Source organism: Perognathus longimembris, chromosome 17, assembly GCF_023159225.1.
Source record: "Perognathus longimembris pacificus isolate PPM17 chromosome 17, ASM2315922v1, whole genome shotgun sequence".
NCBI lineage: Eukaryota > Metazoa > Chordata > Mammalia > Rodentia > Heteromyidae > Perognathus > Perognathus longimembris.
In genome coordinates this window covers 35,013,330-35,033,470 of record NC_063177.1, presented here as the reverse complement: position 1 = coordinate 35,033,470, position 20,141 = coordinate 35,013,330, and the positions used below count along the sequence as shown (strand labels likewise).

At 44.2% G+C, this 20,141-nt stretch overlaps 1 protein-coding gene across 1 annotated transcript; it reads right to left on the bottom strand.

Moving 5' to 3' along the window:
* Positions 1-2,424: 2,424 nt before the first annotated feature.
* Positions 2,425-7,311, bottom strand: LOC125365871 (gastric inhibitory polypeptide). Its single transcript, XM_048366138.1, has 4 exons — positions 6,760-7,311; positions 3,802-3,942; positions 3,203-3,295; positions 2,425-2,587 (listed from the first exon to the last, which is right to left on the bottom strand). Exons 1-4 carry the CDS (start codon positions 6,843-6,845, stop codon positions 2,464-2,466), a joined length of 444 nt encoding a protein of 147 aa, XP_048222095.1. The 5' UTR covers positions 6,846-7,311; the 3' UTR covers positions 2,425-2,463.
* Positions 7,312-20,141: the final 12,830 nt, after the last annotated feature.

Sequence of the window (20,141 nt, the reverse complement as noted above, 5' to 3'; positions counted from 1 at the left end):
GAAGAAGCCAGGGACAGTCCTCAGGCCCAGAGTCCAAGCCCCAGGACTGGCCAAAAAAAAAAAAAAAAGAATAGACAAAGGAATGACATCTTTTTTTTTTTTTTATTGGAAGGCACAGTGGCATGTAGAAACCCACAAATGTATCCTGTTAGTACTCAGCTGGTGTTAGAATTAAGTTTTCACATGAACACAATGATTTATCTCAGCTCAGGCTTTATTGGTTTGGCTTCTTGGAGACCAGAGAAGGGAGGAAGCAGGAACTGAGTATGTGAAGGGCAGAGACCAGTCCTGCTCTGGGTTGGTTGAGTCACTGAGACCTAGGAGAGAAGAGACAGAAAAAGAAGGTTGGAGAGAAGGGTCATTTCAGTTTAAACTTAGTGAAGCAAGTTTATCCTGGCACCCAGCCAGAATTATGCCTCCTGCCCACAAACTTTTTTGTTGTTGTTAAATTTTTATTGTCAAACTGAGGTACAGAGAGGTTGCACTTTCATATGTTAGGCATTGGATACATTTCTTGTACTGTTTGTTACCTCCTCCCTCATTCCCCCCTCCCTGCCCACAAACTTCTGTTTCTAATGATACTGGTAGGTACTCTACCACTTGAGCCCCAGGACTTTTTGCTTTAGTGATTTTTTCAGATAGGGTCTGTGAGGTCTCACATTTTTGCCCTGTGCCTTAAAGAATCCTACATATGCTTCCCTGTAGGCAAGATAGCAGATAGGCACAGCACCTTATTGCTAAGCAGCTAGATTACAGGTGTGTGCCACTCGGCCCAGTACCAAGTGCCTTTTTAATAATAAAAAGTCAGAATTCATAAAGGTAGAGGGATAGTTTCCAACCTTCCTATGCAGATTTTCTCATCTCTCTTTCTCTATAGGTGTTGTCACATTCCTCCCCCCTCTCTGCTTTGTTGTTGTTTTTGTTCATTTTGGGGCTTGAGCTCGGGGCCTGGGTACTGTCCCTAAGCCTCTTTATGCTCAATCACAGTGCCACTTCCAGTTTTTGAGTGGTTAATTGTCAATAATTTCCCGGTCTGGCTTTGAACTGTGAGACACCAGCCCCCCAGCTTGTCCCTGAACTTTTTTGCTCAAGGCTAGCGCTCTACCACTTTGAGCCATAGTACCACTTCCAGTTTTCTGGTGGTTAGTTGACTATAAGAGCCTCACAGACTTTGCTGCCTGGGCTGACTTCAAACCCTAATTGATCCTTGGATCTCAGCTTCTGAGTAGCTAGGATTATAGACATGAGGCACCAGTGCCCAGCTTCCTTCTCTCTTTAGTGACTTGTCCAGATTTGCTCCCTTCATCCCTCCTCAGCTCCTAGTATCAAAATCTAGATACGGATTGGCGTGTGCATGTTGGGTGGATGTCATCTCACCGTCAAGTATAGTCTTCTCCATAGTATTTAGCCCCTTGCTCTGGACAGAGCATATAGACTGAGGATTTTGTAGCCAGTGAGCATTGAGACTGGCAGTGGCTACAGAACAGGACAACATGCCTCCTGCTACAAGGGCTCCCATCACTGAGAAGGGTCCACACATGGGGAAAGCTGAAAATGAGATGGGCAGCAAGGTCCGGACGAGAGAGCAGCACCTCTCCCACATGAAGTTGAGAAGGAAAGCCCAGTACAGCTGCTGCTGCTGTTCTACTCTGAGCATTTATTACTTCTCAGATATGGCCCTTAGCCCTTTGCTTGTATTATTTGATTGTGCTAGTACTGGGGCTTGAACTCTGGACCTCAAGGTAGTAGTGGACTTTTTCACTCCTAGTTGATGCTCTACCACTTGAGCCACACCCCCAGTCAAGCTTTTTTCTGGTTAGTTGGAGATGGAGTCTCATGGACTTTTCTGTAGGCTTCACATCACCATCCTCCATGTCTCAGACTCCTAAATACCTAGAGTAACAAGAGTGAGCCACTGGCACATGGAATGTTATTTAAACCTCACTACACAGGCTGAGATATGGCTCAGTGGCAAAGTGCTTGCCTAGCAAGTGCGACCTCCTGGGTTCTATCCCCAATATCAAGAGAAAAGACAAAAAAAAAAGTTAAAAAGTAAAAAAAAAATCACAATACCACTTTTTTTTTTCAGTGCTGGGTAAGAAACTGGTAAGAAACCAAGGCCTTGTGAATACTAGACTTAGTGCCCTACCACTGAACTATATCTCATCCCTCCATGAAATGATTTCAATAACTTTGATTTTAATGAAACATTTGGGGTTCAGAAAAGGTAATGTGCCAGTGTGGATTTGGGCTAGAGGTGGATATAGCTCAGTGGTAGAGTGCTTGCCTAGCATGCAAAGGGCTCTGAGTTTTTTTTTTATCTCCAGCCTCTCTCTCTCTCTCTCCCTCTCTCTCTCTTTCACTCTCTCTTTCCCTCCTCTCCTTCCTTCCCTCCATTTTTCCCCTTTCCCCTCCAAGAGTATGTGACCCAGAGCTGAAGCTCCTACCTATTGCTTGACATGCTCAAACCCACACACTCCCCGACCTGAGGCTGCAGAGTTCCGTCTGGTCCACCATCCAGGCCAGCAGCTCTTGAATCAGTAGCTCCTTCATCACATCTTCACTACTGAAGTCCTTGGGCAGGGAGCTGAAAAGGAGACAGCCTGAAGGGGCCTGTTTCACTCTCTCTGAGTGCTTGGGCACCAAGGGGCCAGCCGCTGGGGAAAGAAGCCAGCACAGCTGCTTCTCAGTTGTCTGGACTCTCAGAGCTTAAGTCTGGCTTTTGGCCTGCCCCACCTAGCTCTGACAACTTCAGTACAGGCAAAAACTAGACAAGGTTCTGCTGAGAGGCCACCCACTCACCTGTAAAAGGTTCCCAGACTACATTCCAAAGACCCCAGAGGGAACGTGGAAGACATCTACTTGGAACAATCTATGCCACACATCCCTCCCTCCCTCAGAGAAGGGTAGCTGATATGAGAGGGGTAGCATTAGAGAACCCTAATTCCTATGCAGTCCCGATTCTGAGGTCTCCTTCCCCGCCCAGCCCTGACTCAATAAATCCACTTGTGCACTAAGTCATGGGATCTTAGAGACCCTTCCCCATGCCCTCCATGAGACCTTGGGGTGACGCCAGGAGTTTGTTCATGGAGACCCCCCTCTGAACTGCGAGAAGAAAAGGATGCACATGCCAGGTGCCTGCCCTACCTTGCAGTTTGGAGGGGGAGCTGGAGACTCTCCTACCTTTCCCTGTGGGACTCACCTCTGCTGCTCCCCGGTGGCCTCCTCATTCCTCTGAGATCGCCTGGCTAGCCCCAGGGCTTGGGCCTCCCTCTGGGTAATGTTGTGTTTCCAGCTGGTAAGGGGAAAACTTGAGAGTAGGTGGGGGAGATACTTGAATTTTCCAGTACCTACCCCCTAGGAGCTACGGCACCTCTTTCTCCACTTACCCTTCCATTGCTGAGCCAGCCGCTCAGGCTGTCCACACAGTAAGGGCAAAACATGAGACTTGGGGAGGAAGAAAGGAGAGTCCGGGGACAAGTTGTTTCCAAAGGGTGGAGTGGCCACTGCCAGACAGGCACATGAAGCAGCGTGGCACTTGCTGCCTTCATCCCCAGCCCTCTAGAAATTGCCCTCTGGACTCAATTTCCTGATCCTCTTCTTAGAAGTAAAGGAGAGGAGAATAGCCCTCATCCCACCCCCAGACTGGATTGCTGCTCCATCGGTCCCAGCCACATCCACACATAGAAGGTGCCACTGAAAGTTGCACACACATGGCCCTCTTGGCCACATTTGGTGAACTGGCCTGAATGGAGGAGAGATGGGTATATGCGGTGGGAGGGACTACACAAAGTCACTCACTCATTCTTCCTCCCCTTCTGGGCCAGCAGCCAGTTCACAAAGTCCTGCTGGCGGATCTTGTCCATGGTGATACTGTAGTCACTGATGAAAGTCCCTTCCGCATACCTTGGGCCTCGGGAGCCACCAAATTTAGCATGAGATCTGAGGAGTGATAGACACCAGGATGGCAGAAGGGACAGAAAATGGGGGAAATGACAATGTTGAGGAAATAATCATCCCTAACAGAAGGCACACATCTGAATGTGAGCCATCAGGTTCTCAAGGTCATTTCCAGACAACCTGTCTCTCCACTGACACCCACCCCCACCCCCCGGAACTTCATCCTCAGCTCAAGAGGCCACTTCCCACATCCATATGTGTATATGTCTCTGTGGTTGGGTGTGATTCTGGATTCTGGACAAAGACATACGGTGTTCATCCCAAAAGATGGCATAGAGGCTGGGAATGTGGCTTAGCGGGAGAGTGCTTGTGTAGCATGCATGAAGCCCTGGGTTCAATTCCTCAGACTCACATACACAAAAAAAGCCAGAAGTGGTGCTGTGGCTCAAGTGGCAGAGTGCTAGCCTTGAGCAAAAAGAAGCCAGGGACAGTGCTCAGGCCCTGAATCCCAAGCCCCAGGCCTGCAAAAATATAAATAAATAAAAATAAAAATCGGCACAGTGCCTTGCTTTCTCCCTCTCTTCCTGCCCTTTCCTGATTCAGCTCTTAATTCACATTCAGTAGAAATAATAACAGGGGCTGGAAATATGGCCTAGTGGCAAGAGTGCTTGCCGCGTATACATGAAGCCCTGGGTTCAATTCCTCAGCACCACATATGTAGAAAATGGCCAGAAGTGGTGCTGTGGCTCAAGTGGCAGAGTGCTAGTCTTGAGTAAGAAAAAGCCAGGGACAGTGCTCAGCCCCTGAGTTTAAGACCCAGGACTGGCAAAAAAAGATAATAGTGAACTCAGAGGCCAATGTGGAAGGGCACACTGTAATCCTGACACGAGAAGCTAAAGCAAGAGGATCATTAATTCAAGGCCAGTCTGGACTACATAGCTAGGCCATCTCAAGTTAATAATAAAAATACTATAATACTGAGCTCAGAAAAACATTTACTACGACTGGCAACCCTATAAGCCTTACATAGGAAACCATTGCATCCTCCCAACTTCCATGAGAGGTGGGTCTTATCATCCGTGTGTGTGTGTGTGTGTGTGTGTGTGTGTGCTGGGATCTGAACTTGGCTTTTTACCTCAAGGTTGGTTCTGTATCATGAGCCATACCACCATCTCTGGCTTTTTGCTAGTTAATTGGAAATGAGTATCTCCCAGATTTTTATTTTCTTCTTGCTGGTCCTGGGGCTTGAACTCAGGGCCTGGGCACTGTCCCTGAGCTTCTTTTGCTCAAGGCTAGCACTCTACCACTTGAGCCACTATACCACTTTGGGCTTTTTCTGTTTGGTACTGAGGAGTCAAGCCCAGGGCCTCATGCATGCTAGGCAGCTACTCTACTACTAAGCCATATTCCCAGCCCTCTCCCAGATTTTTCTACTTGGATGGCTTTGAAATGCTATCTTTATATCTCAGCCCCTCGAGTAACTAGGATTAAAGATGTGAGCCACCAACTCCCAGTTCTAAGTGTAGGTTCTTAATGTACACAAAGTGCTGACACTTTCTTCTTTCTTTTTGCCAGGCCTGGGGCCTGAACTCAGGGTCTGGGCACTCTCCCTGAGTTGTTTTTTTGCTCAAGGTTAGCACTCTACCACTTGGGTCACAGCATCACTTCTGTCTTTTTCTGTGTACATGGTACTAAGAAATCAAACCCAGGGCTTCATGCATGCTAGGCAAGCACTCTACCCACTAGGCCACATTCCCAGCCTCCTTGTGGTGTTTGGGTTTTTTTGACAGCTATCCTGCCCACTTAAAACTTTACTTGTGCCAAAACTGGACTGTCCTTGAATCTGAGAAGATCAGCTTTACTGAGACAAGTTCCTGGACTTGGTCCCTGGACACACCAGACGAGCCCCTGCTATCTTTACCCACAGTGTCTGCTCTGCTCACAGTACTTGAGACTGGTCTGTGTGCTCTCTAAAGACAGGTGTTTGTAGATCATCCTATGAATGAATGTAGATCATCTTATGAATCCCTACTTCCCGTGCTCAGGAGAGGCATACATTAGTGAATAGTTAGAACTTCCACTAGGAAGGGAGATGCTACTATCTTCCTTGTGCAACTCAGCCACTGAAAAGTCCAGTCACAGATCTAACCAGTGTCTACCACTGAAACAGTAGCACCTTAGAAATACTCTGATTCTCAGTCAGATGCTGGTGGTTCATGCCTATATCCCCAGCAACTCTGGAGGCTGAGATCCAAGGATCACAGTTCCAAGCCATCCGAGGCAGGAAAGTCCATGAACCTCATCTCCAATTGACCACCAGAAAACCATAAGTGGAGCTGACTCAAAGTGGTAGAGCATTAGTCTTGAGCAAACAGGCTCAGGGACAGCACCCAGGCCCTAAGTTCAAGCCCCATGACCAACAAAAGAAAAAGAAAAATGCTCTGTCACTATGTTCAGTGGCTAGCTGTAGCTGGCTTTTCTTCCCAACAACTACTTTTTTTTTTTTTTTTTTTTTGGTCAGTCATGGGGCTTGATCTTGAAGACTGGTCACTGTCCTTGAGCTTTTTCACTTGAGATCAGTGCTTCACCACTTTGAACCACAACACCACTTCTGGTTTTCTGGTGGCTAATTGGAGATAAGAGCCTCATGGACTTTCCTGCCCAGGCTAACTTTGAACTGCAATCCCTGGATCTCAGCCTCCTGAGTAGCTAGGATTATAAGATATGTGCCACTAGTGCCTATCTTTAACTTCTTTACTCGTAGTCTAGTCTAGGGTTCATCACTTTTTCAATTCCTCTCCCCCCTTCCCTGCCCCTGAACCAGCTCATCCCCTAGCCCCTGCTTTCCCATATCCTTACCTGGACTGAGCCTTTTCCTCCTCTCCCAGGCCCACTGCCAGGAACAGAAGCACCAGCAGCAGAGAGCAGGTCCTTGCAGCCAGCATCTTCCACAGCTTATTTCCTGAGCTGAGAGAAAAAGGGACCCAAATGAGGGGCAGCTCTATGGCAAGGGAATCCAGGAGGCTGTGCAATGCTGAGGCCTGAGCTGGAGCTGATAGCCGGGGAAGATGGGTTCTAGGAGGCAGTGACAGGTGGGGGACACTGGGCACTAAACATGTTGACTATAAGGGACCTAAGCCTGACCAAGAGGGGAACTTGCCTTATCCCTTGTTTCATTTTAAATAGATTCTGAGTTGGTTGTGAGGTTGGTGATAGGGGAGACATAAAGCAGTAAAGGTCTATGCTGGACACTCCTCTTTTCTGGGTCTAGTTTGTAGCAGCCAGCCTTCCTCCTTTTCATTGGGCTGTAATTATTGTAACTCTCTTTCCCTCCATGAGATCTACCTGCAGGAGCTGGACATGCAGATCCACAATCTCAGCACTTAGGAGGGTGAGGCTTGAGGATGGTTTATTTGAAGCCAGCCTGGGCTATGCAAGACCCTACCTCAAAAAAATGAAAGGAGCTGGAAATGTGGCTTAGTGGTAGAGTGCTTGCCTAGCATGCATGAAAGCCCTGGGTTCTATTCCTCAGTACCATGTAAAAAGAAAAAGTTGGAAATGGTACTATGGCTCAAGTGGTAGAATTCTAGCTTTGAGGGGCTGGGAATATGGCCTAGTGGCAAGAGAGCTTGCCTCGTATACATGAAGCCCTGGGTTCGATTCCCCAGCACCACATATATAGAAAATGGCCAGAAGTGGTGCTGTGGCTCAAGTGGCAGAGTGCTAGCCTTGAGCAAAAAAAAGCCAGGGACAGTGCTCAGGCCTTGAGTCCAAGGTCCAGGACTGGCAAAAAAAAAAAAAGAATTCTAGCTTTGAGCAAAAGCAGCTCAGGGACAGAGCCCAGGCCTTGAGTTCAAGCCCCCAGGACTGGAAGGGAAAAAAAAAGAAAAAGGAAAGAAAGAAAAGAAAAGGGTGGCTGAGAATATGTCCTAGTGGCAAGAGTGCATGCCTCATATACATGAAGCTCTAGGTTAGATTCCTCAGCACCACATACATAGAAAAGGCCAAAAGTGGCGCTGTGGCTCAAGTGGCAGAGTGCTAGCCTTGAGCAAAAAGAAGCCAGGGACAGTGCTCAGGCCCAGAGTCCAAGCCCCAGGACTGGCAAAAAAAAAAAAAAAGAGTGAGGTGGTGGTGGCTCATGCCTATAATCCTAGCTACTAAGGAGGCTGAGATCTGAGGATTGCGATTCAAAGCCAGGACAGGCACCAAAGTCTATGAAACTCTTCAATTAACTACCAGAAAACCAGATGTGGCACTGTGGCTCAAAGTGGTGGAGGGCTAGTCCTGAGGGATAAAGCTCAGGAACAGCACCCAGGCCCTGAGTTCAGGCCCCAGGACTGACAGGAAAAAAAGCAAGCAAGAAAACCGGAACCATTCTATTCTTCCCCTTCTCAGGCTTAACTCAAGAAAGTCCTTCCTAAAGTCTGACCTGTATTTTTCTTATGGGGGCTTGATCTATGTCAGTCTTCAATAGAAATTAAGAACAATAAGGAGTCTTCCTCCCAATCCATGAAGATCAGAATTAGACTGTGAGTCATGTGTTTGCAAGGCTGTTCTTCCTAAAGAACCTTCAGAACCACCTTCCACCTTCATCCACAGAAGATGCCAGAGAGTCGAGTGTCTCAAGCTACCCAGATTCACCTCCCTCCCTCCCTAGTCATTCCAGCCACCTGGACCAGCCTTTCTCTTACCAGACTAGTGTTCTGAGTTCCTGAAGGGCAGGATGGGGTTCCTTCCTCCTGCTTGCCAGCTCTTGGGAGCCTATCTCAAGAAAGCCTGTCCCTGCTCCTTTATATCCAGGCCTCATAGACCCACTGATTAGCCTAAAAGCATCTTATCTCAAGAAATTAAGCCTACAGCTCCTGCCACATTAAGTCCATTTCACACATAATGAAGTTTACTCTTTCCACCGAGGCTGAGCTAATTGGTGATTAACATTTGGATATCTTTAGCTGCTATCTGGGGCCAGCCCGCCCGTTGGCAGGGTACCCTAATCCCCCCTTTTCTTTTTCCCACCTCTTTTTAGGTATAGGACCCATAGGTGTCTGCCTACTTCTAGTCGGAGAGTCTCAGTGGTAAAGGGTTAGCTTCATGGATAATTGGTGGCAATGCCTGGTGGGGCAGCGGCCCCTTCCATAAAGCAACAATTGGTTAACTTCGGGAGAAGAGGAACGTCCCTAATTTATCTGAACCCCAGCTCTGCAAAGTGGCCCATGGTTTGGTCACTGTGATGGTGCTAAGCAGGAGAATGTCCCAGAAGACATGGGGAGAATGGGGAGATTTCCTAGTGATGGCTTAGGTCAACTGAGAACACACACTGTCAGCTTAGGGCCACCACAGAGCAGGGAAGTAGGACACATCCCTTCTTCCAGGAAGGTCCAGTACCTGTGTCTGTAAAGACATCGGACACATGCCTTCTCCTCAAACGCCTACTCTCCTAGAGTCTGTCATCAGCCTTCATCAATGTGGGGAACCTTGATGTCACACTGCGCATGCTTGTCACAGTGTATGACAAGAAGACACAGTGTCCTCTCATATAGTGAGTCTTCCTGGGTGTCAGTGTGTGCCCCTTGGATCCTTCCTGTCTCTGTCCAAGTACTTAGGACATGGCTCTGTCCACAGAGCTGTCAGTGTAGAAGGGCAGGGTGCAGGCTGTATTTTTGGCAGACTCCCAAGGCTTCCTTCCTGGTCATTGGACTCATAAATGGCCAAGCTCTCGCTCTGCCTATTAGCTAATCAAGGCCACTTTGCATTCCAGGTGGGCTCACGGGCCTGGAGCAGACCCAGTGTGAAGTTAAGTGCCTGTGTGGGCTGAGAGGCCTCCTGCACAAGGAAGGCTGCTTACCTCTGCCTCCTAGGAACCTAAGCTGCCTACTCACTCATTGCTCACCTTTGAGAAAATCCTCTCTCCACGTGAGCACTCCACACTCCCAGCTCCCAGCTGCCACGGAGCGGAAATTGGACATCGCCCTGGATTCCATCTCCAGGGACTGCAGAGCTGTTTCCTGCTAAGCAACATAGATAATGGGCTCTGAAGGGTTTGTGTCCAAACCTGGCTGCTCCTGCTTGAAGGCAGAGGGTATCCAAGAAAGTGAACAATTTTCCTGGGACCTCCATCACCAAGTCTCCTTTCAAAACAGAGTCAAAAAGGAAGGAGGAGGAGGAGGAGAAGGAGAAGGAGGAAGAGGAGGAGGAGGAGGAGGAGGAGGAGGAGGAGGAGGAGGAGGAGGAGGAGGAGGAGGAGGAGGAGGAGGAGGAGGAGGAGGAGAGGAAAAGAAGAAGTTGTTTCTGGTGGTGCATATCTTTAATCCCAGCACTTGGTACTCTGAGGCAAGAGGATTGTGAATTCAAGACCAACTTGGGTTTCATAGCAAGTTCTAGTTCAGCTTAGGCTACTAGTGATCCTCTCTCTCTCTCTCTCTCTCTCTCTCTCTCTCTCTCTCTCTCTCTCTCTCTCTCGGTCTCTCTCTCTCTCTCACACACACACACATACACACAAATTAGCCCCACACCAATGACTTAAAAAGGCCTGTAAGATTCCATTTCTTTTTTTTTCTTTATTGTCAAAGTGAAGTACAGAGGGGTTACAGTTTCATATGTAAGGCAGTGAGTACATTTCTTGTTCAACTTGTTACCTCCTCCTTCATTCCCTCCCCACCTCCCCCCATAAGACTCCATTTCTATGAAGAGAAGCGGGACAAAGTGTGTCACACCTCTGTCATTCCCACAATGACTGAAAGCCTAAATTAGGAAGGGTCCTGGCTCAGGAGCATACCCAGGTGGAAAGCAAGACATTATCTCAAAAATACCAGCAAAAATCAAGACTAGGGAGCTGATTCTGGTGGTGCAAGACTTGCCTAGCAAATATGAAGACTTATTATCAGTAAGTATAAGAAAGTAAGGAGAGGGCTGAGAATGTGGCTTAGTGGCAGAGTGCTTGCTTAACATGCATGAAGCTCTGAATTCAATTCCTCAGTACCCCATAAACCAGAAAAGGCCAGAAGTGGTGCTGTGGTTCAAGTGGTAGAGTGCTAGCCTTGAGCATAGAGAGGCTCAGAGACAGTGGCCCTGAGCTCAAGCCCCAGGAATGGCCAAAAAAAAAAAGTAAAGAGAGGAAAAAGAAGTGAGGAGGAGGAGGAGAGGGAGGAGAAGGGTGAGGAGGAGGAGAATTCTGTGGCGGGGTACAACAGCTGAGGCCCATCTGGTCCTCTGCACTTGGGGGTAGGTAGGCAGCTTTGAAGGCCAATGGTGCCTCTGCAACCACCTCCTCCCCCCAAGTTAAGTCTCCCTTTGATGTGAAGTGGGGTTTTTGCCCTAACCTGGACAGGCAAGAGGATGTGGCCTGGCCCCTGGCAGGGGCATGGTAGTGGGGGAGGGTTGCCAGAGCTCCTGCTTAAGTCTGCAAGCTCCACACTTCCCGGGAGCCACATGCAGTGTGATGTGGACAGGCCCAGAGAAGATCAGAGACTTGTAACTCCCATGTAGTACCCACAAGACCCACAGGGCATGCTGGGAGGCAGGAGAGTAGAAAAGATGACCTTGGGAGTTTTATAGTATAGATGACTGGTGATCAGAAAGGCATGTGTGGGTGAGTGAGTGCACATGCGTGTGTGGTGTGTGGTGTTGGAGATCAGACCTTCTGAATGTTAAGCATGTTCTTTACCACTGAGCTACACTTCAGCCCAGCCTGCTGGACTTGACCAAAAGGGTTCAATAAATCTACCCGACATCCTAGCCTTTGCAGCCATACTAACAGACACAGTGCCCTACTGTGCCCAGACCTGTGTGGCTTGAAGGTGGGTTAGGGAGGGTATAGCTCAGGAAGGAGTAGGGCTCCCCCACCTTGGTCTGTTCTGCAGCAAGAGCGTTTCCAGGATGTGTGGGGTCAGAGAGAACACAGGATGAGATAGGAGACAACCTCAGTAGGCCCCTAACCCTGGCAGGGAGGGAGCTCATTTGGTTTGGGAGTCATGGAATAAAATGGGGACAGAAGGGTGATAAGTGGTATTTTGACCACAGAACCCAGGCTCCCACTTCCAAGCTCTTCCTGTATTCTTAGTCTCGGCTCAGGAATGAGAACTGGAGCCAACTGAAGAACGTTCAGGGTTTGCTGGTTCTTCCAGCATCCCCCCCACCTCCTGTGACTCACTCGCACTGCCTTCCCCCAAGGCCCTGCAGACATTCCAGGCCTGGCTGACTCAGCTGGCCCCAGCCTCCCTGAAGTGGACTCCGCTTTTGAAGTTCTCTGGTCTCCAAGCTCACTGGTTGACTCAGAAAGCCAGTGAGATCCCACTTCCCTCTGATCTCTCTTTTATCTCCTGCAGAGCAGGAGGCCAGAAGTGACAAGATGCCTGAAATGAGTCAGCCAGTCACCCAGATGCTTACAGCTACCTTCTCCTGCTTTCCTCGCCGGTCACATGCAACCATCATAGGGTCCCAACACCATCAGCCAACACCATTTAGGTCAAGATAGGTACTTTCAAGAAGGATCTTCAAGAAACTTAAAAAAAAAAAAGTACATCATGGTTCAAAGATTAGTTACAAATTCATGATAATGAGCAATAAGTTGTAAATACAGCTGTTGCTCAAGTGGTAGAATGCTAATCTGAGGCACAACAGTTCAGGGACAGTACCCAGGCCCTGATTTCAAGTCCCAGGACCAGCACAAAAATAAATTTAGATACAAAATAAATAAGCCAGAGTCGGACACGGGGTGGGGGCGGGGGCGGTGGGGGGGAGATGTTTAAGCCCATAATCCTAGCTCCTCAGGAAGCTGAGCTCTGAGGATCCTGATTCGAAGCCAGCCTGGGCAGGAAAATCTGTGAAACTCTTATCTTCAATTAACCACCAGAAAACCAGAAGTGGTGCTGTGGCTCAAAGTGGTAGAGTGCTAGCCTTGAGCTGAAGAGCTCAGGGACAGTGCCCAGGCTCAGAGATCAAGCTCCATGACTGATGGGGTGGGGTGGGGGGGGCAAAAGCCAGGTTCTGGTGGTTCACACTTGTAATCCTGGCTATTCAGGAGGATGAGATCTGAGGATTGAGGTTCAAAGCCATCCTGGGCAGGAAAGTCTGTGAGACTTATCTGCAGTTAAACACCAAAAAAAGTCAGAAGTGGAAGGACACTAGCCTTGAGCAAAAGGAACTCAGTGACAGTATCCAGCTCCTTAGCTGAAGCCCTAAGACTGGCACACACATACAAAAAAATAAGACTCTGGTCTCATAAAGAAATAATAAAGGAGGTGGGATGGGGGTGGGGGATGAAAATAATGGAAACCACTTAAGTAGAGAAAGGAAGCAATATGAATCCTGCCCTGCAGTAGATCAGGGAGAAGCAGGCTTCACTTCTAGAGAATTTACATTCTAGGGGAATGCAAATCGCACCTCTCTAGCTTGGGAGTTGAAAGGAGCAATGTGTCTGCAGGATCCAGGACAGACCATGGCTAGGTATGAATCTCAGTGCTCATTTCTTCTTGTTGGTCATGATGGCCCTAAGTTTCAGCACATACTGCCTCAATTTATTATGAATACATACATAATTAACTAGACCTTTAGCTAAAGTCAAGCCACATCCATGATAGGTCAAGGTGAATTGTTGTTAACCCTCAACACTGGTTGCTAATGGAAAAGGAATTTTATTGTTTGTTTTGTGCTGGTCCAGGTCTTGAACCCCAGGCCTGGCACTGTCCCTGATCATTTTTGTTCAAGCCTAGTGTTTTTCCACTTGAGCCGCAGATCCCCTTCCAACTTTCTGGTGCTTGATTAGAGATAAGAGTTTCATGGACTTTCTTGCTCAGATTAGTTTCAAATTAAGATCTTCAGATCTCAGCCTCCTGATTCAGTAGAATTACAGGTGTGAGCCACTAGTGCCTAGCTTTGGAAGGGGATTTTTTTTTTGTATCAAATCTTGGGATAACAAATTATCTCAAAGTGTTTCTAACTTGTCTTATATAGGTATTCTGGCATGCTTTTGTTGAATATTTATTTAGCCTTTTAACCATTTTTGTTAAAATATAATAGACTCAGTTTGGCAAACTTGCAAAATATAAGATACAGAAAAAGAGGGAGAAGGAGGGAAAGAGGGAGAGAAGGAAGAAAGAGAGAATAATATTCTTCAAGCCAAAAGGAATCACTGTTTACAGATTTTTTTTATTTCAATCGGTTATATTATGAAATACTTATACTTAACAGATAATAAAAAGCTTACAAGTACCATTTTTTGATTAGTAAGGCAAGCACCTACATAGCTACCATTCAGAGTAAGAGCTAGAACAACTCCAATATCTTTGAATCTTTGAAGTGTCCTGTATGTCCCATCTCTGTAAGCCTTATGCTTTCCTGGAATTAAGCATGTTCTGGAATTTTGTATTAGTTTCTTTGTTTTCTTTAAAGCTTTACATTGCTAAATACTTTTTAGTTTTGAGCATTTTTGGTCTTATAGAAATAGAACTACAATGTATATAATGCTCTGTGTGTGTGTGTGTGTGTGTGTGTGTGTGTGTGTGTGTGAATCAATGTTGAGGTTCATCCAATATTGGCACATATTACTGAGGCCAGCTATCATTGTCCTTAATATCCACAGTGGTGCTGGCTTTCCTTGAACCTGTTCAGGGTGAAAAACCCTTGCATGGCCTCTAGTTTTGTTGTTAAAAGGATTCTTCTACATGTTCTCCAGGTACCAATGTGTTACTGTGGGCTAATTTCTAGTCTTTGAGACCAATTTTTTTTCCTGGTCCTGGGGCTTGAACTCAGGACCTGGGCATGCTATCCTTGAGCCTCTGTGCTCAAAGCTAGTGCTCTACCACATAAGCCACAGTTACAATTTTTTTTTTTATTCTTAATTGGAGATATGAGTCTCATGGACTTTCCAGGCTGGCTTCAAACCTCGATCTTTACATCTTAGTGGCCTGAGGACCTAGGATTATAGGCATGAACCGTGGGCTCCTAGCTTTGTTTTGGTTTTCAGTTTCTAATCACATAAACACAGCACTTGGAAGGCTTTCCCACCTTCTCCCTCTTTTTCTGTATCTTATATTTTGCATTTTACTTTTTGGATAACCGCTTAAGTTTTTTTTTAAAACCTTCTGGAACACTGTTTTTTTTTTAATATTTATTTAGAGCATTTATGTCATCACTGGTTTTTGACAGTTACAAATTTTGGTGCAAGTTTTATTTAAATATTTCAAAGCTAGTTTTTTTTCTCTTTTAAAAAATGTGGTAAAATATACACAATGAAATTTCTGGTGTTAGGCATTTGATGTGTAAAATTCAGTGGCATTAAGTGAAATGTTGTGCAAACACCTCACTGTACAACTCATGAATTCTTTTTTTCAATCCAAAGTGAAATTCTGTAAACATTAAGAATCATGTGAGAACCAGGTGCTGGTGATTGATGCCTGTAATCATAGCTACTCAGGAGGCTGAGATCTGAGGATCACGGTTTGAAGCCAGCTGGGACAGGAAAATCTGTGAGACTTTTGTCTCCAATTAGCCACCAGGAAAAAAAAGTGGAAGTATAACTATGGTTCAAAGTGGCACTAGCCATGCGCAAAAGGAACTAACAACAGCACCCAGGCCCTGAGTTCAAGCCCCACAACCAGCCAAGAAAAATCATATAAGTTGCCTACGTCGCTTATTTTACTTACCATAATATTTTGAAGATTTACCCATGTTATAGTGCTATCTGTGCCTGGCAGCTGAATGAATTTTTTTCATACCTTGTTTTGGCAGAATTTTAAAGTTTGCAGGATTTTTTGTTGTTGTTTAATTTTGTGGGTTTTTTTTTTGTTTTTTTTGTTTGTTTCTTTGACAAGGATAGTCTTGGCTTCCTGATCCTTCTACTTCAGCCTTCCAAGTGCTGGATTTATAGACCTGTACCATGAAGACCTGCTTTTAAAGAATCTCCTTTTTTTCTTTTTTAATTTTATTTATTTATTTATTTATTTATTTATTTATTTATTATTATTTTTTTTTTTTGGCCAGTCCTGGGGCTTGGACTCAGGGCCTGAGCACTGTCCCTGGCTTCTTTTTGCTCAAGGCCAGCACTCTGCCACTTGAGCCACAGCGCCACTTCTGGCCGTTTTCTAGATATGTGGTGCTGGAGAATCGAACCCAGGGCTTCATGTATATGAGGCGAGCTCTCTTGCCACTAGGCCATATTCCCAGCCCTCCTTTTTTCTTAACATTGTTCTCCCACAGAGCCACAGGAATGTTTTCTCTCACTACATTCTTTTAAAGTCCAAACTCTATTTCTATGACTCGCCTAATTTTCATTTTAAACTAGTCCACTGTTAAAATGGGTTTGCCTTCTCAAGAACTTTCTGTAAGCATCTAAGGTTGGCAAGTGACTACATCAAAGGGCTAGGAATGATCAAGAAGGAAAGCTGCTTGGAGGTGCCAGTTTTTACTCTGGGCCACATAAGAAGAGTAACAAATGTTTCTATGGTTAAAGGGGGTGGGACCTACATATCCAAGAAGAGAACCCTAAGACAGTTCTCCCCAGAAAGTACATGGGGATTTTTCCTTTGAGGCTGTTACCTGGCTGTTTGAGAAGAGGAGAAAACAGAAAGGCAAAGGGGTTTGGCATGTAATTCTGATAATTGCCAACAACGATCGGGGCTTCAGAGCTAAGGACGCTGAAGCTGCCTACCCAAACACGGGGCAAAAAGAACATTTAGCAATTGATACTGGACACCACAAGACTGGCATGAACCCAGAATTAAGGAGCCAAAACATCTCCTTTGGTTGCTCATTCCTATGGACCAACTATCTTAAAGGAAGTAAATTCCAGAGACTCCCTTTATAATCATTGAACTGATGATTGTATCATATTTATTAAAAAAAAAAAAAAGAAAGAGAGAAAGGGTTGAGCATAATATTTTATTTAGTCACAATGGCTATCTCTTCTCAGATACTATCAAAAATATTTACCCAATGTTTGTTGAACATCTGTGAGCATTGCTAAGACTGCCTAAGGGATACCTCATCTTTGATCTCAAGGATTCCATACATGAAATTCTAACAACCAAAAGGAGTCTTATGAGACTCAGAGAAATGACAGATAGAAGTAATCTGTTCCACCAATGGATCCTGGAAGGGAAGGGGTGAAGGAGCTCTGAAATCTGAATTACTGAGTTTCTCCTAAACAAACAAACAAACAAACAAACAAACAAGTTTCTTGTTTTGGTGGAAAAAAACACTTGAAGTATCTTTGCATCTTTCCTCTCATTGAAAACAACAGTTTGAAATACTTACAAGTTAGGGATAGAGGGAAAGGAAAGGGAAGAAGAGAAGTGGGGATAAGCATAGTGATTAAAAAGAGGGAGAAAAGGAGTTTCAAGGCAGAGGAGCTGAAGAATGCTAAGAGGGGGAAGAGGGTCAACAAAGAAAAAAGAAAAATGGAAAGGAGGGTAAAGGTAAGGGGGAGGAGGAAAGGAATTGACAGTGTCGGGAGCAGGAAGAAAAATGGAGGAACAAAAGGAAGGAGAGAGAGGAGAGGGGAGAGGGGAGGGGGGGAGGGGGCAGGGGGAGGGGCGGTGAGGAAGAGGAAGGAGAAGAGATGGGACTGGGAACTTCATTTGAAAGCCATTTGGAAATAACTCCTAAGATATGTTTCCTATACACTTATAAACACGTTTTGGAAATGAGATGAAAAGTCCCCAAACATGCAGTAATTTATAGACACACTGCTCAAATATTTTCAGGTAGTGTTTCAGAGTGGAAATTCAGTTGTCATAATCATAATTTCTAAAAATTTTGGAGTGTTTGTGAGAGAGGTGGGTGATCCAAACCCTCTAGATTAACTCATGAAAAACAGAAATCACAATAAGAATTGTATCCTAATACAGTCAAACAACCAGTGGGAAAAAAGTTTTTTAGACTAGACTCCTTTTGTTTGTAAAATTGATTTGAGGATAAAGAAAGACTGAAGTGTCTTTTAGTGATTCCTTCATTTTTTGGTGATCTACTAGTGAAATAATATATGTATTAATTTTAGATTAAAAAATAACATTTTTCCTTAAGAATTCTGAGATATTTGAAGCAAATGCTGAAAAAAAAATCCTCATTAGGAATAGAAGTAAAATCAATGAATCAGAAGTAAAAAATTTAAAAGCAAGCAAAAAATAATTTGGTTTTCAGCTTGAAAAATCTTTGTCTTAAAAATGCATAGATATTACACAGCTAAAACTTGAAAATAACTTCATGCTGTTTGACATTGTTACAGACATTGCAAATTCAAATAATTTAAATAATTAGAAGGTTGATTTCAAGCACAAATTTAGCTTACTACTATTTCCATCTTAGATATTTAGGTATAGATTTCCTTTCCTTTCTTGCTTTTCGTAATTTGTTTTATTTTTTAAAAGAGCCTTTGTCTTTTCTTGATTTGCACAATTTTCCTCCAAATGAATCAGGGATCCATTTCTTATTTTGTGCTGCAGGGAATAAGTAAAATGGTTCATTATCTTTCAACCAAATGATTTTGGACCAAAACAAAAAATGTAAAATAGTGTAGTAGGAAGCATGTTTTTGGCTATTTCTATACAGTTATCACCAGGGGCGAGCAGAGCAGTTTAATTTACTAACAAAATGAATTTGGAATATTCACTTTAAAAACTTGATAGAACAAGTTATTTCCTTCCTTGCCTTAAAGTTTCTGCATTGTAAACCTGAGGCAAAACAAAAAAAGTGAGAGTTTTTATGTTCTCACACACAGTGTGACCCCCAAGAAAACGTGATTATTTCCCCCCTTTTGAGTCCTTCTAGTTCACACACACACACACATACACACTTTTTTTTTTAAGTTGCAACACATCGAACACTTCAATGATTGCTAATTTGAAGGAGAATATCATTTTCTGGATATAGTTCTCTTACATTTTATGAGATATCCTAAACACATAATTACCCTTATTTATTTGACAGGAGAAAATGTTGCATGTGCCTTTAAACTGGGACTAATTTACACTTTCTCAAAGTTTATAGGCATTTAAAAGAACCACACTTCAAACTGCAGGAAGGAACAGTCAACCATCCCAAGGCAGTAAGGATGAAAAGCAGTAACACAAAAACCAAAACCAAACAAACAAAAATCCAAACAAACAAACAAACAAGCAAAAAAACCTTAAACTCCTCCCAAAGCTTTGAAGTCAGGAAATGGGGCTTTTTTTCCCCTCCTCTATTTCATGCAACTATAACTAGTTCAGAATTGATTATTAGAAAACACAAAACTAAAAAACAATTCTACTTAATGTATTTCCCTCCTACTTCTGAGTTTTTTTGTGTCCTTTTATAAAACATGCTAAAATTTTGAAAGAGAAAAGCCATTGACAAAGGTTAGATTTTAAATTCAATATATACTAGGGGGACTTATTCCAAGAAGTTAATCCAAAAAAGAAGGGGAAAATGATACCCCAAATTTATGTCCTATCTTTTCTGCACTATTTACAAAAGGGAGAAAAAAATTTAAAAAGTCGATGTAACATAGAAATCTAGAAATTAATTTAAATCTATTATCCTGAATAAAAATAATGGTAGTTAGGAAAATTTGGAGCCAGCATGGTAAAGTACAGCAGCAAGTGAAACAATTAAAGGGATATAAAAGAATATAAAAGGCTGACAAAATATAAACTGTTACAGATGCTGAGAAAACTTATTTAAAAAAACTAATTTTGTATGACAATGGTGGAATTGATTTGTCAATTGATTTTTCTCATCTACTTCCAATTTTTAAAAAGTTGTTTTATTTTCTTGCATTTTTTTCCTCTCTCAGCATGTATTTGTATGCTCACATTGGACACCAGGGTCCTATCTTTAAAATATAGTCTATTTTCACATTTTCTAAGTGCAGAGGGGGGTTGAGTTGAATTCCAGAAGGAGACCAAACACTTCTCTTAGGAAAAATCAAGGAGTTGGGAGTTGGGGGTGGGGGAGAAGGGAAAGCAAGAAAAAAAAAAAAAAAAGCAAGTATAATAATTATATTATCATTAAAGAAAAGAACAAATCATCCTGTGGCTATATTTTTGACATTTCCACAAACTAAATTTTACTTTTTACTGGAGTCCCTAAACAAGCAATGTAGAAAGAAAAAAAAGGAAAATAAATACAATGTTTCTTAGCTGTCTTTGATACTAAAAAGAAAACAAACAAGACAAGGAGAGGAAGATGGTGCTCCTCGCTTCCCCCCTTCCAATCCCTAACCTAGGAATATGAGTCTTGATAAGAAATAACCTTTCTCTGAGGTT